This window comes from Misgurnus anguillicaudatus, chromosome 8 (genome assembly GCF_027580225.2).
Source record: "Misgurnus anguillicaudatus chromosome 8, ASM2758022v2, whole genome shotgun sequence".
In the NCBI taxonomy this organism is placed as follows: domain Eukaryota; kingdom Metazoa; phylum Chordata; class Actinopteri; order Cypriniformes; family Cobitidae; genus Misgurnus; species Misgurnus anguillicaudatus.
In genome coordinates, this window is record NC_073344.2 from 17,009,493 (window position 1) to 17,035,557 (window position 26,065).

General features: G+C 38.6%; 1 protein-coding gene across 2 annotated transcripts in view; it reads right to left on the minus strand.

The window, feature by feature from the left end:
* Positions 1–24,631, minus strand: part of pdzrn3b (PDZ domain containing RING finger 3b) — a 116,082-nt gene extending 91,451 nt beyond the window's left edge. Inside the window, exons 1-3 of one of the 2 annotated variants that reach the window (XM_055213071.2) lie at positions 23,786–24,631; positions 20,597–20,683; positions 18,226–18,333 (exon numbers count right to left, since the gene is read on the minus strand). In XM_055213071.2, coding sequence (XP_055069046.1) covers positions 18,226–18,333; positions 20,597–20,683; positions 23,786–24,499 — 909 coding nt within the window. In that variant the 5' untranslated portion in view covers positions 24,500–24,631. Of the gene's footprint in view, positions 1–18,225; positions 18,334–20,596; positions 20,684–22,932; positions 23,123–23,785 lie in introns of those variants that run through there. The other variant, XM_055213072.2, reaches the window with a different exon arrangement.
* Between the last annotated feature and the right edge of the window lie 1,434 nt (positions 24,632–26,065).

Consider the following 26,065-nt stretch of genomic DNA (forward strand, 5'->3'; position numbering starts at 1 on the left):
CAGTGAAGGCTGGATCAGGACATCTGGTGTAATTCTGATGATTTATCCAGCTCTGAGCAACTTTAACCCCCAATGTGACACAAGCACACCCATTGTGTTCCACTAGAAGCTCCTATATTTTGATGTGTGTTTTTGCGTGTGATGCTGCCTTCAGAGACAGGCATCTGTCAGCAATTAGACTAGCAATTCCTTTAATATGAACCAGTTAAAAGGCAAAGACAACATTTTTGAAAAGAGTAGAAATGTGCAATGAAGCTAACGCTAATGCAATCAACCACACGAATGCGTTTAATTAATAAACTCCTTTGCAATGATCGCACATTTGCAATACTGTAGCTGGTTCATTGGGCTTCTACCCAATAAGTTTGCTTGCTCAATCTTAGCTCACTGGAGTTCCTCAACCGATCTCTCGCATGCTAGCAGAGACCAACAGCTTTGGGAGCTGTGTGTTAATCAGAGATCCGCCTATTAGCATCTCTGTGGAATAAGTAAAGGGATAGCATTGTTGGAAGGGATATTAAAAGCAGCACAGGCGAAGATTTAATCAAGTAAATGTGTCATGTGTTTAGGACCGGCTGCTGCTGCTTGCTAATGCTGCATTCCCAGGAAGTCGGATATGGGATGTTTCGACTGACGCCTTTGACCTCCAACCTCTGAGAATAAAGCTATTTAACTGCACACTGCACAAAGGATTACACACCCCTCTCAGGACGATTACACACCTAAATAGGTTTTAACACATCTATTATAGAAAACTTATCGGTGCATTTAATTTGCTTGAAGTACATCTCGCTCTGGATGCCGCCATGTTTGTGTGACATTATACACTTCTTTAATCACAGTTTTCCAAATAAATCTCCAAGGTAGAAATCCAACATTCTGGTGGTATAATACTGCACTTTTTTTAAGTAGGAAGTTGGAAATTCAGACTTTCTGAGTCAAAATCGCATGCAACAGAAACCCTAGCTGGATTATTTCTACCATGGAAAATGAAACAAATTACTACAAAAGAGAGAAATAGAGAGAAATAAAGAAATATTTAAGGTACGAATATGCGACTTTGCATAAATGGGTCGGTCTGTGTGTGTGTGCGAGAGAGTATAATGGAAAGAGAGGTACAGAGTCAAAGTCATTGCAGAGTCAGATGCAGATAATCGTGCAGACTTTTAAAGTTACACAACAGCATGTGCCAACACCAATAAACCTATATAGGCTTTACACACTTAAAAAAACACCAACATACATGCACAGCTCAAACAAAAATACAGTTATGATGGAAATGTCCAATATGGATATGTTCTTTAAAGAACCCATAAAACCAAAAAATATGTTTTGTGGCTTTTGTGCCGAGCTCAGACGGCACGATTTTCAAAGTAGTCGGGTCACAGATATTTTCACATTGCATGACTATCTGTTCAGTCGCTGCTGCTTTCACACTGCACGATGGATCAGTGACAGGGGGTTTCACACTGCATGACTTTACCATAGGAAGAATCACCGACAACTTTGTCCGGGTTCGCAAACTAAGTCTTACAACCAAATGCATACGAGAAGTGACAAGGGAACAACGCGAGGTCACACGTGCAAGGGATTATTATTAAAAATGATAGCCAGCAAGAAGCTTGCCATACAAATTGCATGTGCGCTCATTTGCAGTGAAATTCGCTCATTCGCGACAGGTCCAGATATCTAGCATGCCAAATATCTCTCGGGTGTCAGCGACACATCCGTGATTCTCTTGGATCGCGTCTTTGATAATTCACACTGTGTGATTGTCACTCACGTGCACTAGCAACTATCTGTCCGTGATTTCGGGAATTTGTTGCCAATTTCTCAAAACCTGTCGGTGAGTCAAAATCAGGGTTAAAATCGTGCAGTCTGAACTTGGCTTTAGTCTATGTCAGTTAGTGCCATAGAGAACATCGAACAACTATATTTGATTGTACTTGAAAAGGTTGGGAATTAAGCTGGATTTACACTGCAAATCTTGATGCCCAATTGCGGTTTGTTGCATGTATTTTTTGACAACCCGCTTACATCATCTTTTAAATGCGACTTGTTAGTGTTAGGCGATATGACCCATAGTGAGATTGTCCTATCGTTGATGTACAAGATTATAGAGCTTTATTTCTGTAACAAGACATAAGACTTCAACATTACTCCACTAAGTCCTCACGGGTGAGTTGACGTCATTTGCCATCGTCGCATTTTTAATGGACGTAAATGTATGCATCCAATTCATATCCGATTTATTTCCACATATGAATAAGGCTTGAAACCGATCTGAGAATATATGCGCTTTTTCCTGCTTACAGGTTTGTGGGTCATATCCGATCTGTGCTACATGAGGGGGAAAAAATCGGAATTGAGTCACTTTAAAAATGCAAATGTAAATGCGGTCTTAAAATACATTTTGAAAGTCTGTCCCCCGGTATCACAGACAAGGCTTAAGGGTAGTCCTAAGGCTTGAACTGTCTAAACTAAAAATAACTTTTTTATAACAAATTTTTTAAATATGCCAGTGCCATTGATTTGTCTCAAGATACACAACAGTAACACATTTTTCGAAGGCATGCTTGAAAAGTACCTAGTCTTGGCTTTAGCTAAGCCTTGTCTGTGAAACCAGTCCATTGTCTTTCAGAAAATTAGTCTAAATAATAATTGCTTGAAGAACAATAGACCCCTTAATTGCCCACGTCACTGTGACATCACCGCTCTAGCTGGAGGCAAAAAATAAGTAGGAACTAATAGCCGGCGCCCTAAAAGTTTGAGTTTTTGACTTTAAAATGTCATCTTGTTGTGTTTTTGGCTGCCAGATTAGAAGGAACAGCACTTTTGGTTCAAAAATAAAGTTTTACCGGATCCCGGCAGACATTTCTTCACAGAAATCAAGAAGACAATTGTGGTTGAATGCAATACGGCGTACAGACTAGACGGAGACGATCATAAATAATGCTTGTGTTTGCAGTGCACACTTCATATCAGGTTAAATAATCTATGTATATGTACTGTTGTGTTGGTTTTATCTAGTACAAATCAGCAAGTTTCTGTTTTATAGGTGAAAAGTCGCCAACCGCGCTATTGTTTAGCTTAAATGTTAAACAAACATACAGCGATAGATGTGTATGCCATCGTTTAAACAGTCTCTTAAAATAATCTATATTGCTAATCATAGTTAGCCCAGCGATAGGTTACATAAGACAGTAAGCCTAGACAAAATTACCCAAACCACCTGAAAGTAATTAATATGTTGTCTAGGAAATATCTAAAACCTGGTTAAAATCCCAAGAGTTAATTTACAAAAATACCTGTCACGGTCCCGCTGAATCAGTGACTGTACATATTCTGACACGTCCAAAACTGCTTCTGCATCCATGTTTAATAAATCCCTCCTAAAATGTGCTATCTTAAAGGAATAGTCTACTCATTTTCAATATTAAAATATGTTATTACCTTAACTAAGAATTGTTGATACATCCCTCTATCATCTGTGTGCGTGCACGTAAGCGCTGGAGCGCGCTGCGACGCTTCGATAGCCTTTAGCTTAGCCCCATTCATTCAATGGTACCATTTAGTGATAAAGTTAGAAGTGATCAAACACATCAATGTTTTTCCTATTTAAGACGAGTAGTTATACGAGTAAGTTTGGTGGTACAAAATAAAACGTAGCACTTTTCTAAGCGGATTTAAAAGAGGAACTATATTTTATGGCGTAATAGCACTTTTGGGAGTACTTCGACTCGCCTGAAAAGTCCGCTCCCCTTCTCCCTCTCATAAAGGGAGAGGGAGGATGTTACTGCGCCGAGTCGAAGTACTCCCAAAAGTGCTATTACACCATAAAATGTAGCTCCTCTTTTAAATCCGCTTAGAAAAGCGCTACGTTTTATTTTGTACCACCAAACTTGCTCGTATAACTACTCGTCTTAAATAGGAAATGTTGATGTGTTTGGTCACTTCTAACTTTATCTCTAAATGGTACCATTGAATGAATGGGGCTAAGCTAAATGCTATCGAAGCGTCGCAGCGCGCTCCAGCGCTTACGTGCACGCACACAGATGATAGAGGGATGTATCAACAATTCTTAGTTAAGGTAATAACATATTTTAATATTGAAAATGAGTAGACTATTCATTTAAGCTTGTCAACATTGCCTCTGTGGCTCTTTTTGCCTCCAGCTAAGCCCCGCCCACACAAATACGTCACAATGTTTACCAACTGTAAAAGGGTCTATAGGGTCCTCGCATCTCAGAGCTCAGGCCCTAGATATTAAGGAGTCATCTAGCATGGAGCATACACATAAAAGGCTTTCTAATATGAGACTAAGGCCTAGTCTTGGTTTAAGATAATCCCTATCTGGGAAACCACCCCTAAGAGCAACAAAGTTTGATTTCACTAATTGATGTCAATATTTGACATGACATTAGTCAATATAAAATATATGAAGGTTATATTTTCACAGGATGTACTTTACATAATGTAGGGTGATATATCATGAAAAAAAATTACTTCCCAAATCTTCTATCTGTCCCACTAAAGAGTATTGGCCTATTAAAAAAAAAAGAAGTATAAACCCATTAATTTGTCTAACCCCAGAAATATTTCAATAGGAAACATTTCAACACAGAAAATCTAATCCAAACCATTTTACAATTCCTGGTGTCAGTATCTGCAGATTTTATGTCATCCTCGATTCCAAAGTTTGCATGACGCATCTCAAAGCTCGTTAATCAGAAAAACACTTTCCGTTGAGAAAAGAAGGAAAATGTGAGAAAACAAGTCAGTGTTAGTCAGTGAATTTTTTGGCCATTACACGAGTTGAAACCCAGTGACACAAAACAAAATGATTTTGCAGCACTGCTAAAAACGCTCAAATCTACTCTGCACAGGCCCACTCCCCGTCGCACCAACAGACTGAGCTGGGTCCGAATTGGAGTCGGGAGTCTGGATCCCCACGGCTCGCGAATCACGTCATCTCATTCATCGACCGCACGTCACAGCTAGCACCCACATACTACTGTGCGGCCAGAGAGTTAGCCTAGCATTACCTAAACCCAACCATCTGACAAAGAAGCACTTCTCATATTCCTAAATAACGGTCTCTTCTACTTACCAAGCCGGTCTGTGGCCTCCTATCTAATTGACTTCATGATAAACGAGACCATTGAACCACAAGCAAAACATTTCCAGGAGTTGCAAGAGCATGTTTCACCAACCGTACGGTTGCCAAACATTTCTAAAAGGCTTCAGTGGTCCTCCTAAGCCACTCAATGAAAATATACGACTTGGTGGATTAGACGTTCTGAAGAGAGATCTTGCCACGATGGAATAAGCAAAACTTGCAGAGATGCCACAAGATTCGCTATCCAACTTGTGGCTTTGAAGATACATCGATCCAAATTTGATATAGCCATGGGATGCTTACTGAAGATATAGTGGGCCCGTCAAGTCTAAATTTGGAAAACTGCACATTTGTAGCACGTCATTGGTTGACATAAGTCAAAAAACTGTTTACACAGTCTTTCTGAAATTTCACCAAACATTATAAATCAGATAATAACTAGGATATGTTTGAATGTAGGGAAAATTGTGTTTCATTCAACCCGAGTTTCATTTAAAAGCTGGTGATTGAGATGACAGCCGCCCATCTTGTCAACTGATTACCCTCATCTTCATTTGGGTTCCTCAGTCGCCCAAAGGTCGCACATGAAAGAAACGTTTGATCACACAAACCATCTGCTGCACGTTCCACTACAAACACTCACCAAAATATCGACCGACGTTCCAAGGAGCATACAAATTGTCCCAAAAACAAAATCGAGGTTGATAGTCAGAACACGTTAGATGTTATTCATGCTCTATGAAAGCGTTGACAATCGTCTGGAACGCTTCCAAGAAATCATCATGGATTCTTCCGAGAGGTATTCGTCTATTACAAAACTGCAGTTTACTGAGGACTCTCTCAAAAAGTGATATCATTATTGTCAACACTATTCATTAAAGAAGCGTTTCTTAAGCTTTTCTAAGCCACACATGCCCTTCTTATCTTTGGCGGTTTTTAAGCACCCGTATCACTCTGTCTGGTTTAAAAATGGGAATAGCTGGAGGCGTGATCACTTTCAAAAACCACTTGGCATGTACATTTTTACTTTATGTATCAGGAAAATAGAAATGACACTTTAATGGACTGATGTGTCTGAATGGTATCGGTCCTGAAAAGACTTAAAGTCTAAACCAAACTGTTTAATGATACACTACTAAAAATAAGGCCTCCTAAAATGTTCATTCTGTATTAGTTGTATAAATAACCTCTAACATTCCCAAAACCTGGACCCTGGATTACTATGGGAGTGGATGGTGACCACCTTGGTAGTAAAAATCTGTGCTTGGGTTCTGAAAAACACTAAATGACATTGGGGGTTCAAATGACATAAGCGTGAATAAATAATGAAACAATTCTCTGAAATGACTTTACACGGACTTTAAACTGATTATAAAGAGCAAATTGAGAGTTGAAACATACAGTAAGTTCCAGTGGATTTACAGCTACAAGCAAAACATGCTAAAAATCATAAGGCAGTTAACAATGTTCTGAAAATACAAAGTCACGGACAATTACCAATCTGCTAACACAAATCTAAATATGGACTGACTATGCAAGATTTATCTGATAAATATTCTTGAGATAAATATAGAGGATATGCAATAGTGACCTCAACAATGCCGTAAAACCTTCAACACAAGCTAAAGCACCACACATTTGGCTTTGATTGAAAAGGCCACAACCTACACAAGGTTTATTTGAACCCCGCACACCAAAATAATCACATCCCTCATGTTCATCGGAGGCCAGCGCTTGTGGCTTAAACTTATTTGATTTCCACGTTAGGATGTAAAAGTCAAAGCCCAGATGAAAAACAGATTATCAGTTGCTCCCTGGATGGCCGCATTAAAAATGTCCCACCAGAAAGTAAGCAAAGGGCCTTCAGAGAAGAATGTGGACACTGCGGTTAGGCACATCTGCTGAGGCAGGGAACAAGGGTCTTGCTCTCATGAATACCTTTTACCTTCAAAATGTGGCCAAACATGTGGATCTCATTTTCTGAGTTCAGCATAAGCGATAATGTTAAAAAATGTTTAAAGTGATGGATTCTGACCACATTAAAATAAAACAGGAAACTTAAGTGGAATTAAATGGGAGGGCAAGCTGAGGACGCATCCTAATTTATTTCGTAAAATGCTGTTTAGGTATTAACCAATGATAACTTAACATTAACAGTGAAAGACATTAACTTAAGCATTTGTCAATCACATTAGGCATTAACAAATCAAATGACTAACCACAGAAAACCACATGAAGTCAGACTTGATTTTATTCATTATGTCATGTCGTGTTATATGGTTATCATTGGGGCTGCATAAAAATTAAAATTAATCGCAACTTATCATTTGCAGTATAATTTTAAGAAGGACAAGTTCGGTATTTTACACCTAAAGCCTCGTTTTCAGATTGTTTATGATGAAATAGAACGGTTTTGACTGAAATTTGGACATATGCTGCTGGCCCGAGAATTTTCGGGTGTTTTTTGTATCAGCCCCCACCTCTACAATGGCTGCATAGGTGCACTGGAACAATCCTTGGTAAAATGCATTAAACTTACGTTTACAAAGACGTGAATCTCACCGAGTGGTCAGGGGTGTTCACTGATATGCTCACACAAAAATCGCTGCAAAAGATGCTTTCCAACAGGTTTTATCATAGTTTTTTGTCCAACTCAATTGACTTGTATTAGATGTGCTGTGAGGTACGGTATTACTCCGCCGCTGGAAACGTTGTTTCTATTATTGCAATTGGCAAAGGCGGATTATCGCCACCAACTGGGCTGGAGTGTGTATTATTCAAGGTCTCAACAGAAGAATGTACGGGTGTGAGGCGTTTGGAAAAATAGGTCCACAAGTTTACAACGAATGCTAAAACACCTGTTGAAAGCATCTTTTGCAGCGATTTTTGTGTGAGCATATTAGGGAACACCCCTGACCACTCGGTGAGTTTCACGTCTTTGTAAACGTAAGTTTAATGCATTTTAGGTAACAAACAGAGTTACTGTATGTGCTTTGAAGTTAAAAGTAAGAAAGTAAGATAGAAAGTTTTAGAGAAAGTAATAAAGGACAGTGGTGCTTGGGAAAGAGAGAGAGAGAGAGAGTCTCTACAGAGAGTGTTTGTCAGGCTGCCTGCCGTGTGAGAAACCCGATGCCTCACTGCAGATGTGGCCAGGTTTATTTAACACCACCTACCCAGCCTAACAGAATCCACTATATCCATTTGTGTGCTGCTCCACCCCGAACCGCCCTCCTTCAGCCCCTAAACCCACCTCCCACCACGGCAAGCGACAGGCACGCTCTCTATCCATCTGTTCCATGTCTGACGCTTCCTTTCCTCAACCTCTCCAAGGTTCGGCCCTAAATATAACCCTGTTATGCTGCAGTTGCACAGGGCCAAACTTTACCACGAGGGCCTGTCTGCCGTCTCCACGTGAATCCAGACAGTTTTGCCCCTAAGAGAACAAGACTTTGACCGAACCCTCAAACCCCAAGTCCAAAAGTTCCTCAGTTCACTTCCACGTCCCTCTACGGCGATGCCAAATCAAACATCGTAATAGTTGTTTTTACACAGTAGGAGCAACAGATGAGGTTGATGACATATGGGAAAAAACGAACAAAAAGTAAAACGATCCGACCGCGGTTTTGTCGGAAAACGAATAAATTAAATCTTGACCACATGCGAGCTTGTCTGCAAGTGAAAATTCTGAAATTGATGGTGAAGTACGGGATATTTGCATTATATATTGGTACGACATACTGGATTTCTGTTTGATCTTTCCGCATCAGATTTCTCTGTTGATAAACTGAAAGTTGTAAGAAGTCTACAATTGAAGTGAGATGGTACATTTACAAGGTAAACATCTCTTTCAGTGAAACAAGGAAGCACCAGGTCCGCCTGGACGATAGCGTGACTTAGAATTAGCGTTTTCTGCTCAATCTCATTTGCATAAGAAGGGCGCACAGCGGTTGCTGGTACACTTTGTTTGCATGTGAAAGACCGTTTTCTCCTCTTAAAAGGAAAACTTGTCAATCTAGAGGCAAAGGAATTCTATGCTGACCCATGCTGTCTGGATTTAAAATTAGGTTTCGTATTAAGGCTTGCCAACACAAAGACTAGGACCATCAAACTTAGACCAACTAAGTGTCAGTTGTGTTATGAAGACTGCACTGGACTAATATTGACCTCCCTGCTCTTGTGACATACACACAATTACGGTGAAATAATCTGATTGCATAAACATTTTCAATTTGTAACGCAGCGCTATCAGGTTTCGTTGCATTGTCAACTTTGCCGTAAAGAGCACAATAGAGCATTGGTATACTATAAACCATAAGCTGTACAAGAAGATAGACATAGTTTCCATGACATCACCCATAGGTTTCTGAAGGTCGTTTTTGAAGCTTAAAGTAGGCGATGCCTGCTGTCGCCATCTTGGCCGTGCATCACCGCGCGTCACTCGCGGATATCCAAAAATGGGTAAAGAGGCGGGACTTGGGTGAAGCTAAGGTGGCTGGTTGCTGAAACCACGCCCCTCTAGCTCGACTCTAGAGACAGCACTGGCTGTTCAACCGTCACTCAAGTGGCCACGCCCTTAATTATGGAGAACATTAAGGCTTAATATAATTTAAACGGATGAGTTACAAAAAAATTCACCCCCTACAGTTGTCATGAAGGGCAAAATTAGCTATACAGACCAAAAACTATTTTTTACCAGGCTATAAACACATTTTTTTTGCTGTAAAGTTGGGCATTTTAACTTTTGGAGTCGATGAATTGCTGTTTAAAACACTTCCGTATTGGCTTTATCAGAGAGATTCGGAAGGTTGCCCCTCGGTATAGTATAAACTGCCTACGACTGATCGTCAAAATAAATTGTAAAAACTCTTTTAGGTCAACTGCTGCCATATCTCAGGTCTAGAAGAGTACATTTAGCACAATGTTTACCTGTTGTGGCGAAGAAATGAGGAAAAAAAGCATAGAATTGTAAGCTGACGATTTTTGTCAGAAATAAGGACTTTAGTAAACGTCTTGGTCTGTGAGGAACGTCTTGTTTTTTACGGAAAGACCTTAAATCATAACTTAGCAGCTGGCATACAGTTAAAACCTTAAATTATAGTACAAATTAAAGCACAGACGTTCATTAAATGCATTTACAAGATCACTGCAGCCGTGCATCCATAAAAACGCTGGAGAGGATTAAGACATTTACAATCGAGTTAAAACAGAAAGACAGCGTTTATGTGTAATCATAAAAATAGATGGATTCATAAACGATCTTGACTCCGTTAAACTGTATTTGGCAAAAATCACAGTCAAACAAGCGTTGGTTAATGTCTAAACCGAGACAGTCCGAGGCTAGCATCAAATTGCAAAATATAAATTTAAATTAAGTAGTGATTCTCCTATTTCTATCGATTTACTGTTACAAAGTTAAACGTCCTGCAAGTCCACATTTTGTTAAACGTTTCAAAAAAACTAAACTAAAAACAGACTACCCACTTGGATCACATTTTGCATTACATATGGCGGAAAAATTTCGGGGCCATAATGCAGACATGCTCTTTCTCAACATTTATGACATGAACACGAAGCTACGTTTTGCAGGGTCCTGATGGGGCCGTGATTAACAGACTCAGGGTCTGGCCTGCATTACAGAGGGAAACTAGAAGGAAACGACTGGTTATTACTTCACGACCGTAGGTCTGTTAATCAGCCTATTAGTGTTTAATTGAGGGTAGTTAATTAGAGAGGCTTTGGGGTGGGCGGCTCGCATGGTTAACTGGGTCTGACTGTGAAAGCAGCTGGCAGGGCAACCCGAGACTATTGTTACTGATGTGTTTACACAAGCCTGGTGATTGATTGGAAAGACAATTAGCTTTAATTACACCTGCCCTTTCCCTCTCCCTAAACTCTTAAAAAGCTATAAATTATACCACTGACATGAAAAAAGTATGTGGAATAAAATGCACTGAGATGCATTGTTAAAAAAAGGTTGGTTCAACTTAAAATTTTGAGTTAATTTAACCTAAAAAAATTTTTTTTGAAAAAACTTTTTTGAGTTAAAGAAACAGTATGTAAGAAATGTATATCAATTAATCATAAAATGGCCCGGATATGATATGTCACTAGACATTAAGAAATCATTATTTCAAATACTTATATCACTGACAACAGTGCTGGCCAGGATATTGTCAATTAAAAAGTGGAGTTGCAGCCCTCAAATGATGTTTATGTTGTCATGTTGTGTATTGGCCACCAGTTGTGTGATTGCAGTACCAGTTTTAGCCACAAGTTTTGTGATCGCAATATCAGTTTTGGCCACAATCCTACATACTGTTCCTTTAACTAATATTTAATATATAACATTTATAAATAGTTGTATTAACAAAATTGATAAATGTTAGAAGTCATAATAATCCAAAAAGCAAGAATGCATTTCTTTCCCCAACACATGCACGCAAATACTTCACTGAGCTATACATCCACAATGTTCTTTGATACGAGAAACCCAAGACCAGAAGCGCATTACAACCATTTTAAGACTTCCATTGGACTTTATGTTCTGTAACAGCTAACCCTGAAATGTGGCTCTCTGCTGGGACTAACAGTCCCTTGTGAAGCCGTCTCGCACGCCTCCACTCTGTTGGCCTGTTCAGCTGCGTCTCGAAGAGAGACAGAGGCACAAATCCAATAAAGTCGCTGACAAAGGCCTGCTTCTTGCAATAAGATGCCGAATAACATGTGACACCTCTCAAGGCCCTCAGTCAGAAATAACACAAGAAGCTTGTGACAGATTCTTCACTCACAGATTCCTCACTAAGATGACATGTGGTGTGATATCTTAGTTGCAAGAAAAAGAGGGTGGAGACTAAACGCTGCAGCCCCATGCTGCTTTGACCTGATGTAGGTACAAAAATGTACAAGCTTGTAATAAAGTCAAGAAGGGGACAAATTAAGGTTAATGTCTTTTTCAGTAGAAGTCATAATGGCTGCATTAAACTTATATTGGAATAATTAAAAAAAGACTCTACCCATCTAGGATAAACAAATGAAGATATATGGCATGTGAATAACTTTCTAAAATCCAATTTGTGAACGCAACAATCAAACCTACACCATTTAACTGAAAACGCATTTCCCTAAAGACAAAGTTTAAGACATGAGCTTATAAAACCAATGGCACATTTTATGCATTTTTTGCACCTCTGTCCTTCATTACAGCTGTCTGATCCACTAGGTTCGTCTTAATCATGAAAAGACAAGAATGCTAACAACCTTAGTTCAAAAGGACTAAGGTTTCATCTGTATGGGTCTCATCTTCTCACGACTCTCCACGAATCTATTCAAGCTGCCAGTCTATTGATGTTGCCACTCACCCCTCATGCCATTTAACGCCAAATCTGACAGCAAGAGCACACTAAAATAACTGAAGGCACTGTTGGGTGTTAAGTGGTGCACGGTGGGTAACCTCACAGCTATATGAAAGCAGATAAGGAAGCAAAAGTGTTACAAGAACTCAGGCGACATAAGAGTACAGTACATTAAAACAGCGTGGGGAAATCAAAACTACTCTGTACTTGAAAGGCCAGATAAAAGTGCATTAACATATTAACACTTTACTTATTTTTACATAATCATATGTCTTTAAAACATCACCCAGATCTATTCAGCCCACATGTTTCTTTTGTTAATGTCGAGGCTCTTCCTTCACAGATCTTTTCTTTCAGATGGCAAACACTGTGGTGCTGTTTTTAAAGCCTGGTTGTTGTTCAACCTCTGACCTTTGTCTGTTTGCAGGCTTTTACAAGGTGACATTTACAACCCTGGTGTATCTCCATGACCTTTTCCTACCAAACACCTTCAATGCTCCTCAAAACAGCCCTTGGACATCTAGGAAAAAAATTCCATTTTTTTTATACAAAGACACTAAAACAGAGATAATAAAGGTACTGTAGATGAATAAATGCTGTAAAATATTTTGCTAATTGTTTGTTTATATTGACAAATTAATTAACTTACATTTACCAAATGCGTAAATGTAACTGTTAAAAATAATTTACCCTGGACCACAACATTTTTGAAATTGAGATGTATATATCATCTGAAATCTGAAAAACAAGGTTTCCATTGACATATTGTCCTTTTCTTACAAACTATATTTGGCCGATATCCAACTATTGGAACATTTGGAATCGGAGGGTGCAAAAATCTAAATATTGAGAAAATTGCCTTTAAAGTTATCCAAATGAAGTCCTTAGCAACACATATTACTATTAATAAATTTTTTTTTGTATTTAGGGTTGGAAACTTACAAAATATCTTTATGAAACATGATCTTTTGGCATAAAAAATAATTTAAAAAATAATTAATTCATAATTTTGACACATACAGTGCATTTTTGGATATTGCTACAAATATACCCATCTGACTTATTACTGGTTTTTGGTACAGGGTCCAAGAACCTTGTAAAGTCTTTCCCATTTTCTATGTGAAATCTAAATAAATTATAGCAATTTTGTACTTAATGCTTTTAATCATAATCACTTTTAAGACTGTCGTCTGGTATAATTTGGCCGATATCCAACTATTTGAAAATTTGGAAACAGAGGATGCAAAAATCTAAATATTGAGAAAATTGCCTTTGAAGTTGTCCAAATGAAGTCCTTAGCAACACATATTACATTCACGGTAGGAAATGTACAAAATATCTTCATGAAACATGATCTTTTGGCATAAAAAAATAAAATAAAAATTTTATTTATAATTTTGACCCATACAGTGCATTTTTGGATATTGCTAAATATACCAATCTGACTTATGACTGGTTTGTGGTCCAGGAACCTTATTGTAAAGTGTTTCCCATTTTCTATGTGAAATCCAAATAAATTATAGCAATTTTGAACTTAATGCTGTTAATCATAATCACTTTTTAAGACTGTCGTCTGGTATAAAGATGTTTCTCCACCACAATCCCTATGTTCAATCTGAATTTGCAATAAATCAAACCTTCGCAGGCAAATTGCAACTGTTAGCTATGTGTGAAAATGTTCGAAGAGTGCGCAGAGCAAACACAGTACCGTTTTTTGTCCCTTTTTACATCTTTCTTTATGAGAAAATAAATGTCTCTGCTGAACAAGGCCACTATTCATTCCGAGAAATATTCAAACTTGCATCTCCAGAGCTTAACTGGAACATCTGCCTTTATAATTCTCCTTCAGATGTCTATGGGAGATTCTAGATCTTTATGGACGTTCGACGTACGCGCATGTAACCTCTTTAAGGCTTACACGGCCGAGTGAACGCGGGTAATGAAACCCCTTTTGATTTTCCAGATTCACTTATGAGCAATTAAATATTCCTTTTCTTCCTGTAAAGTTAGGCAATAAAGCATATTCACGCTCTTATATAAAGGCCAGATGATCCATGCGGTGTTCCTGGCCAGAACTTCATGTTCTATCAGTGAATCACTCAGCCTCGCTGCTGTCAAAACATGTGCACAAAGCCTGTTGAGCATTGCAAATAATTGAATAATTGCCGGTCTATGATATTTTGATCCTTGGAAACACATCAATGCAAGGCAAAACCGTTAGTCCAATAGATTGAGCTAGAAGTATAGTTCCGTTTGTACGAATACGCGAAGGTTCACGGACAGTACGCGTGACACAAATTTATAGTACGCATGCACTGTATGTGCACCGGCATATTAATTTTACCTCGCATACTTTGTACGCAAAGGTTGAGCATATGTAGTATGTAGCCCAAGAGATGCATTTAATTTTTTCGCAATGCACATGCTTCGAACGAGTACAAATAAACTATGCTTAACATAGCTTTGTGTTCAACTGTGTGCGTATTTGGACATACATTTGTATTTGCACAGTCCGATAGCTTAAGCTAGAAGTATAGTTTCGTTTTTACAAATACGCAAAGATTATCAGAATAGTACATGTGCACTATATGCGCACTGCCAGATTTTTCAGACTTTGTACGCAAAGGTTGAGCATGCGTGTACAGGAAAATGTAGTATGTAGCCAAAATGATGCATTTAATTTTGTCGCAGTGCACATGTGTCAAACGTCTGTGTACACGCACGAGTCAAATAAAACTATGCTTAACATAGCTGTGTGTTCGACTGTGCTCGTATTTGCGTGTACATTCGTATTCGCACAGTCCGATAGCTTGAGCTAGAAGTATAGTATAATTTTTACGAATATGCGAAGGTCCACGAACAGCGCGCGTGACGCAAATTTCGTCATCAAAGTAGTACGCGTGCACTGCATGCGCACCGCCAGATTTTTTTCAGACTTTGTACGCAAAGGTCGCGCATGCGTGTAAAGGAAAATGTAATATGTAGCCAAAGAGATGCATTTCATTTTGCCGCACTGCATTTGTCAAACGTCTGTGTACACGCACGAGTCAATAAAACTATGCTTAACATAGCTGTGTGTTCGACGGTGCGCATATTTGCGTGTACATTCGTATTCGCATAGTCCGATAGATTAAGCTAGAAGTATAATTCTGTTTTTACGAATATGCGAAGGTCCAAGTACAGTGCACGTGACGCAAATTTCGTCATCAGGAATAGTATGCGTGCACTGTATGCGCACCGCCAGATTTTTTTCAGACTTTGTAAGCAAAGGTCAAGCATGTGGCTTCCAGGAAAATGTAGTATGTAGCCCAGGAGATGCATTTCATTTTGTCGTATTGCACATGCTTCGAACTTTGTGTACACGTACGAGTCAAATAAACTATGCTTAACATAGCTGTGTGTTCGACCATGCGCATATCTGCGTGCAAATTCGTATTCCCACAGTCCGATAGCTTAAGCTAAAAGTATAGTTCAGTTTTTACGAATACGCGAAGGTCCGTGTACAGTGCGCGTGACGCAAATTTCGTCATCAGAATAGTACTCGTGCACTGTATGCGCACCGGCAATTTTTTTCAGACTTTGTACACAAAGGTCGAGCATGCGCGTACAGGAAAATGTATATATATTTCATTTTGCCGCATAGCCCATGCGTCAAACGTCTATGTACACGTACGAGTCAAATACACTATGCTTAACATAGCTGTGTGTTCAACTGTGCTTGTATTTGCGTGTACATTTGTATTTGCACAAACCGATAGCTTGAGTAAGAAGTATAGTTCAGTTTTTACGAATACGCAAAGGTACACATACAGTTAAACATGCTTAACATAACTGTGTTCATCTATATTATAAACCGTTCAAATGAAGTTACATGCAAAAGGGGTAATCGTTAAGATTTTGGGGTTTGTTTTAATCCTCAAGTATGCTGTGTTGGGGAGTGGAATTGGATGCAATAAAGATCATAACATCCCTTATGAGGCTTTAATATGTTGAAAGGTGCTAAACCTCAACATGATGGTTACATCCCAGCATCCACGCACAACTGCCAAAGAATGCATATGAAACTCGATGGATATAGTCTAGTGAGGGAGGAGATGAGTGGATAATCCAAATGATGGATGAAGAAGAGACAGAAGAGCGCAGGGATTTAGAGGGGTCTCCGGTCCATCACGACTGTAAAGGATGGGACTACGGGGTGTTGGTTTAGCTATGAGCAATGGAGACTACAAAAGCAACAAAACTGCTGTGAGCCATTGTGCGTTAAGTCTTCCCCTATGATCATATTTCTACAGAAAGTCATTTCTCAAGTTGACAATTAAATATGCGATACCACCAAAGGCCCTAACGTAAAGCTAGAATTCATGTTTCTGTCTTAAAGAGCACATGACCTTAGGTGTCAACTATTGATAACAAAGCATTATTACAGGCTTTTCAAACATTTTACAAAGTGGCAGTAAATCTCCTAAAGGAAACAGAAAACGTTATTCGCATGTACACATGATCCAAACAGATAGCACTGGGTGGGAACAGCTTAGCATTGTGGGAGAGAGTTTCTGACTGTAAATTATGATGGTTATTCAATAAAGTGACCTAGGGCTTAGTACCTCTACGTATTGGCATCATCTGGCATGCACGCTGACTCACCCTAAATATTAACAAGACAAAGACAAAAGTGACTTTCTAGGTCTTGTGCCATCCTAGAGCAACATATCCTCCTTTATTGAACAAAACAAAAAAGCCAAACCTGTCATTGATAACCCTTCTCGAATATCTTGCCATTGTTATACTGATTTGTTCTTTTCGAAAAGCAGAAATGTAGGTGACATCTACAAAAACCACAAGGAACACTCAAATGTCATGGTATAGGCACGCTAAATACTCTCAAAAGCTTCACTCGCTTACTGCCTCCGTGTAAATCATACTGGCACGTTTCCGGCACAAGCATTAACCAATCTGGTTCTCATACGTCCTCCAACGGGCCAGTTTACTGGTCTTAAGTCACTAGGCGCCGACTGCATTACAGTCGACTTCGGAGGTTGAATCTACCCATTGTCTCAAAGGCTTACAACATATCTGTGCCACCAGTGGGATTTAAGACACTTATGTTTATAGTGCACCACATGTGTCTGCTCTAAAAAAGTGGTAGACTTTTTCTTTACCTTGGTAAACTAAATACAGCACATACTGTATTGATTTCAAAGCACGAATAATGAAAAGTAGTGGCGCCAATTAATCTTAAGGGTAAAAAAATGCAGAGAACTTACGAAAAGTTGACGCGGAATCGACCACTGACTACATGAAGTGAAAATATTTACATAAACTTAGCCAATCAATCGTAGAGACCCAGACCATACTTATAACACGCTTCAATGCATCCGTTGTCGCACACTCCCTCTGCTATAAAAGCAACCTTTGTAGGACTGACTTTTTATGCACCCTCAACGATGACCACCAGGCCTTTTTAAACAGTCAGATTTTGTTCGGAAGTAAGAGAGAACATATTGACCCAACGCCAGCCAGGAAGGATCTCTTCACAAGTCAGTAAACAGCATTTACCATTATACTTAAAAACCAAATAAAGACTTTCTTCCAGGTTTGTAAGAGGGATCTTGTAAAAGCAATTACAAATACTGTACAAAATACTGTTTTCTTCAGGCACTGCACAATAATTGTACACATTGTACAGGGAAAATACGAATGCGTTGCACTTCACGCCTTAGGACACGGCATTAGGCTTAAAACACAGGATTTTACCTCCATTATCCTGTCATGGATCTGCAATCCCCCTTCCTTGTCTGCCGGCCCATTCTCCACAATCTTCGACACAAAGATTCCTTCATTCGAAGTGCCATCTTTATTATCCTGTAATCCAATAGCAAGTCAGAACAATTAAGACCAAATAAATAAACCAGTTGAAAAAAATTAAAAATAATTCGTACCAAATGGAAAAAAATGGGATATTTTAGTAAAGACAGATGTACAGATGACTGTTGCATAATAAAGGAACGAACTGATTACGCAAGATTATTAATTTAAAGCAGGCACTCCCTTTAAAACACAGCATCCAAAAAACAATTGTTTGCAGGTGTGTAAAAAGTTTGCAATTTGTGTATCTCGCTGTAAACAACAAGACATTGAGTTTAAAGAAGGTTTCAAGCTGCTAACAGATGTAACATGTGGGAAAACTATTCGGGAGTTCATTATATTGAAAATATAACCTGGGCGGGGGGTTACAGCGAAGCCCACAGCAAAATATTGTTCGAGCCACCCCTTAACCACATCAAACCGCATTAACCCATGCGCCGTGTTGTGACACAGTGCTGTAATTTTTAATGGCATCCTTGAGAAACCACAGGAAGTCAAACCGTGAACTCTGCAGTTAATTACTGTAAAGCTTTTTCCTCTTTCCCCTTAAATTACAACAACAACAACATCCCCAGTATTACATCCCCAAGTATAGTTTGGTTATGCTATAGAAAGAAATAAAAACTATGTTCTAAAACCTATACAGTAGGCAGCTACCATCCATGGGAGAACCATAACCAGTTTACGTGCAATGCCGATTTACAATGCCGTAACAACTTTGTTTCCTACATTTTGAACTCTATTGAAAGTGCACCTATAAGGGGACATGCACACCAAAGCTGTTTTACGCTTTATTTCAACTGACTGCCAGCTTTCTTCAGCTGAGCGCTTTGGTTGCTGTGATACTTCTGCTTTGTTTATCAGTCGTTGAACGATGCGCCGGTTGGTTGATGTGATATTTGTCCCGCCCCTCCTCCACTGTGATTGGACGGCCTTGTGAGAACAGACTTTGCCGAGCGCCGAATAAACACCGAGCATCGGCTTTTAGCTTTTTAGCTGCGCTTCCATTGGAAACAATTGAAAAATCTGCCGGCGTAAAAGCTTTGGTGTGCACGCCCCCTAATACTTTTGAAACAGTGACTAGGTAGACAGCTTAATAGGCTTTGAAACAGAGCTATGGTCTCACAAGCAGACAGGTCAGGTGCCATGTCAACCATTTGCTAGATAGGGGTCATGGCCAGGTTGAAGTAGTTGTACAGTTGCCTGGAGAGCCATTTGTGTTACACTTAATAGCGATTGACTTCTTCCACTCCTGTTAGCAGAAACTCAACCACAGCAATTTGTGTTGTATGCCATAACTGTGCTGTGTTTTTTTTTTAAATGTGACAGGACACGTCGTGGAAACTTGGCCTTTTTAATGGTTTCCTTCAGAAAGTTTTAGTGTTTTAAACTACGTCACATTTCTATTTAAACAAACCACATGCAAGTACACATTAAAGAGTGTGGTCCTCATTCACACTGATATGGACACCACAATGCAAAAAATGATTTTCAAGAAAAAAAATCTTAGTATTTCTGTCTTATTTTCAGCAAAAATATATAATAATTCTTAAACTAAGATGCTTTTTCTTGATGAGCAAAACGAACCAAGAAAATAAGTCTACTTTTTAGACCAAAAATATCAAATTTAAGTGATTTTGTGCATAAAACAAGCAAAAATCTGCCATTTTTAGATATTTTTACTGAAAACAAGACAAAAATACTAAGAAATGTTTTCTTGAAAATAATTTTTTGCAGTCACTACTACCAGGGTGGACCAAAGTACCAAAAAGGCCCCGTATACAACGGTCCCCTTCTGTCACTGGGGCAGTACCCTTTAAAAAGGTCTAATGTGTACCATTTAGGTACAGATATGTATACATATCTATAGGTAGCTTCCTTTGAGGTACTAATATGAATTCTTTGGTACATATATGTGCATCTTAGGTACTACTATAAAATGTTTAGGTGAAAAGGTGTACTTTTTGAAAGGGTACCACCCCCAGTGACAGCTAGGGACCATTTATTCTGCCAGTGTATATATTCCCCATTTTTAGTTGAGACATATCCACAGCATTTAAAATTCATTTGATCAAATGCTACACAAATATTGTACTAAATATGTTTATAATGCACTTGTTTATCTTAAAATCTTACTGTACGTAGAGCTTTCCTTTCCCATGCATGATGTAAATAAACAACCTCTGCTGCCTTGTAAATCTTTGAGTTGCAACCAAAATAGTCAAAGGGATGTCAAAGACGCAAATCTTCCTAGACTTACCACACATGGTCTTCCTCCAACAATATTGAAGCCTAAAGATCCAGACTCCCGATGGAGTATAGCAGTATAACTTTTTGTCTCTCCACCCTGTAAAAAGAAAACAATATATAAGTTTTGGACACACTACTGTGCACACATTCAAGCATAAACTGTATACAAAACTGACTTTTTAATTCATTCACAAGTCACTACAGTTTACAATACGAGCAGCACATACTATAATAAAAACTACTTGCATTCAAACCTGACAGAGATCCCAAAAAATCTGATTTTTAATCAGATTTCAAACCACATATGAATGTGGTTTGGACTGCGTTTCAAAACATCGGATTTTATGTGGGCTTTGCCGTTCAGACAAAACCGAAACTGATCAGGGAAAAATATTACTTTATAATACCCCTTTGGGATAAAGCCTTTTTTAAACCCATTATTTCACACATAACTATCTCGAATTTAAAACATATGCACTAGAAGTCCAAACTAAACACTGGATTACTATCTGGGAAGTGAACACATTTAAATGCCCAAGGCTCCTAACCATTAGGATGTGTCCGTATTTCTCTTAAATTATCAAAGTTTACATCTTACTGTGGCCAAAAGTGGTGTGTGACCCAGGAAGGTGCACCTGTTACAGTCATTAAATGTTCTGCGATCTACACACATAGCATTTACGGACAGGAGCTGTTAATTGAACAGGGCTTTAAGGGTTAAGGCCTTGTTCCCTGCTTATTTGGTGGAGTGTAATAATAAATTCGCACCAACCAGCTCACTCAACAGATGAACAACATCGGTACGTGAAGAACCGAATGGTGTCAGCATTTCATCCCTTGCTGAAAAAAAGTGGCACTGCGACTAAAACAGCTGTCATTTCTGTGAGCCACAGAATACAGCGTCTAAATATAATACAAACATCAATGGCATGTACAGTGTCCCCTTTACTATCTTTGCTGCGTGTACGCAACCTATGTCTCTTACTGAGGAATGCACCAGGTCATGGGAACAAATCCCATAATGCCATGGGAAACAATGTCTATAGAAGGCAGCAACAACACTTAAAATAAATATGACTGTGTTGTTTGGCAGTGCCATGTCATGCTAATACCTCAGGGTTTGATCTGATAGACAAGAACAGCTTTGCATTTAATAAATAATAAAATGTTAGGTGATGATGACTTAAATTGTGAAAAACAAATAGGGGCGCACCATGTGATAAAAACTCGTATTTATAATTATAAGTTTTGCCCTAACCAGATGTCCTGATCACATCTTTAATTTCTGTAAAGTTGCCCCCGAGTCTACCATGACAGATCCATCGATAACTTTGTTATTGTATCATTTCAGCTCTTACTGTGGTGTAATAATACAAAACGACATAAACAATCTCAGTGGATTATGCTGTACAAGCGCTCTTGGATGGTCTCTCATCCAATCAGATTCAAGGACCGGAATAAAAATAAATAAAGAAATGCTTGATGCTGACATGCCGCAGAAGTAATACCAAAACTAAGTGGTATCACTTTTTCCTTAAGAGCAGCTGGATCAACAGCCCAGCCTTCAGCAGACAGGCCCAATCCTGCAGATGTCAGGTCCCCATCATCACCCTCCTTTCTCTGGCTCTGTACCGCTTCAACTCACTTGACCGATGAACCATGTGATGAGAATAACAAGAGAGACTACATTCCCCAACAGGACAGCAGTCACTGGTACTAAGACATCATTCAGGGCCCATAAACATGTTCACTGGGAGATTTAAGATTGTGTACTCCCTCACGGAGCGGTCGATGAAGGTTATCCGTCTTATCCTGTACACCCTGACATTTTTCCATGTTCAGGTCCTGAGGTGAGAATAAGTCACTGTAAATTTGAAGGACATAACACATTCGAAATAATATGCGGTACTACGATAATGCTATATGTTTTTAAAGAAATGCAATGGTGGTACCATAATAGCAGGACATGCTCCTGCTGAAAAACAATGCAAATACCATTATAATAATAAGCCTTCAGCTGTTTACCGTTAAACCCATTACAAAATTCCTTTATGTAGTGTATTAGGCCTTATTCCAGTAGGATTTAATGGTGTTATATTGGTTTCCATCCACCAGATAACATCCCACCAATAGAACATTACACATTAGGGACCCACAGCAGCCATTATAGTCTCCATTAAAACCAATACAATTCCCATTATAATCATTACATCCATTAGAATTTGTTTGATGGTTTCTATTATATTTTTCGGAAGGTATCATGGCAACTTAATTCTCTAAGCTAAAAGAACTAAAACTTAGGCACTTTGACAGCAATACTAACATTACAGGCCTAACGTTACTTACTATGCTTGATGATAATTGAATTAACATTCGCGAAGCCCTCACAAAAACAGCGGCAAACAGCCCTTAGGAAAATTAACCACAAGTTTATTATAAGAAAAGTGAAGTAACCTTTTTACTCCCTTAAACTATGAATATACGAATATAAAGTATGCTAAAGCTTCGCATGCAGGGTTGTCGACGTAATCCTACTTCATGTGCAGTCGACCAATCAGAAAAATTATTTATGCCTCGCGCTTGACGCGACCTATGGACGTGACTTGACCAAGATGAGCGTGACGCGTTTAGCAATGACATTCAATTCCCACAGATTTCAACTAAATTTTAACTTAAATTCTCACTAAATCGAAGTAAATAATTAGACTGCGACTAAACTTGACAAAGTGAGCAATACTGAAGAACACACATTGAAAAATAGTGTGGTAGTTTACTTTTACTATAGAAATTATAGTATTCTGTAGTATGTTATTGTAATTACTACACTTTGTTAATGTATACTATAGTATTCTGCAATATAAACTATATAGCTAGTGAAAAAACAAAATAAAATACCCTCCTGTAGCATATGAAAAACACACACACATAGACTACCAATGAATGTATACTATAATTTAAAAAACTGTAGTAAACAAGTATAGTAGGCTATAGTTTATTTTACTTCAAGTATAGTTTACTTTAATATTTAGGTAAGGTTTAAAGTATTTTTTTTTATTTTTTTACAGCTTACTATAGTAAATACTAAAGTTGGCTACAATATTTTTCTTTTTTTTATATTTGTATATTTAGAAAAAACTTACATTGCAAATTTGTATTATAATAAGACATGAACTGTTGCCATATTTAAAAGTCTTCTTACCTTACACGGTGGAGCTAGACTCTTGGACAGCGAGTCAATCCTGGCGCTGTATTCAGTGAATTTCTTCTGATACTTTAGCGCGGTCATCTGAAGCTCGTTATGAACCGCCGACAGCTGAGCCAAAAGCGATTTCTCTCTTTTACCCGACTTGAGAGCTTGTTTTTTCAGCTCCTTATCCAAACTCACCACTTTCCCGTGCAGCGCACCGTTGTGCACCTTTAACGCTTTCAAACAGCAGTGGTCGTTCAACTTTTGCTCCTTGTGCGTGAGCATCAATCCGCATCCATTCTCGCATATACCGACCGCCCTGTAATCGCACGACTCGCGCATGTGAGCATCCATATCTTTGAGATTCAGCACCTCGTTGCATCCTTTATTCCTACATTTGGCAGGGGAATAATCGCACATCTCCGCGTGCTCCGCCAGATGCTGCAGTTTCACGATCTTCTCGCAGCCACGCGCGTGATTGTCACATTTGATGTCTAACTTTAATATTAAGTTTTTGAGAGGGAGGACGTGGTTGAGCTCTTTGGTGGAGATCCGTTGGCATTTGACGGGGCAGCTGCTCTGCTGCACGACCCAGGGCAGCACGCAGCCGGCGCAGAAGACGTGACCGCACGGAGTAGTGAGCGGATCCTCCAAAACTTTATTGCACAAGTTGCATTTGAAGTCCGGGTCCACGGCACCCTTAAAACGATCCAACTCGAATCCCATTGTCGTGAAAGTAAAATCCAAAGAACCAGGCGGCCACGGAGTAATACAGAGGGTTAAGTCATTAGAAGAGCTCGGAGCAACTGCGTAGAGTACGAGCACTTCTACTGACTGATCTGATGGCTTGAGACTTCCTATGGGGGAGAGAAATGTTGTAGATTTGGATACCGTAACGATTTGAGAAGCTGCGCACTAGAACGCGTAACGCGCACTTAAAAATGCAAAAGTGTGTAAAGTATGCAAGGACAAAGTGTACCGATAAAATAATGTATAGATTGAATGCACTGCAAGTCATATGCCAAATGCATACGTGTAAATGTTTCTTATCCATGCATGCATGCAAGCAAACAATACAATAAAGTTTGCTTGGGTTTAAAGCTGTGTTTCTCAACCAGGGGGCTGGGGGGCCCAAGATGTATTTAAAATAAAATTATTTTAAATAAAACAAAACATTCAAACAAGCTAGAAAACAATTTATTTCATAATATTTCTAATAAAACAATATAGCCAGTTACGGTTAAAATTAAGTAAAAAAGTGAAAGTTGGACACCTCTGGGTTGTCAAAATCGTAAGATGCCCATAGGGTAGTGAACTACATAATTGCATTACTCTGTTAGGACAGCTGTGAACTTAAGGTCATCCAAAATCATTTGTATGAATTATATATGGAACAGCTGGTTTAAATAATTTTAATGATAAATGGCCAAGAAATGTCAAGCTGGATTTGAGAAAAGGTCGATAGTATAATTTGTCTGCAAATTCCACTTGGGTTCATACATTCAAAAACTTGCTAAATTGTCCAAATTCTTTTGGGTAATATCAATTACTGTAAGTCAAGACCTTTACAGATTCAGACAGTTTAAAATATCACTAAAGCAAGATACAAATCTGTACTTTTAATGCATGATATAAATATACAGTGTATAAATATTTTTAATGTATTAATATATAAATATAAATATACAGTGTATACATTTTTTAAATATATTAATATTTAATATTTTAATATGTAATATATATTTTTTAATCTTTCTCCCTCTTTAACATGTGTCACTCTAGCAATTATCGAAACATTCATCTTTGTATCTTTCATGTTATTGCCTTCAAAATGAATTGTTTTATTGTTCTCCTCACTGATAAAGGCATCTGCTAAATGCTTATATGTAAATAAAGACCTATCTGTGTGTGTGTGCTTATGCAGAACAGCTGAGAAACTCAGACAAGCTTAAATTTCAAACCCTAAAAGCCCTGAAGCTTTCGGTGATCCCTCACATAGTTTCAGTCTGCATGAGTGGCCAATGATGCTGTTTAGGGGCTAAATAATCATCTGTCTGAGTAGTTTTCTGTTAAGTAAATAGGAACTTATGAGCGTATGATTTGCCAAAAAATGTGTATTTGTTCAGTGTATTTTGTGTGTAAAGAAACCTGGAGCTTATTTAAATAAAGACATTTTCCATCACGGAGGAAGAAACGCAGTCATAGCATTTGAATTGTAAATGATGAGATCCATAGACAGGGTCACTGGCAGCAACGAAGCAAAGGTCTTTGTTTTTGGAGCTTAACTCTGCT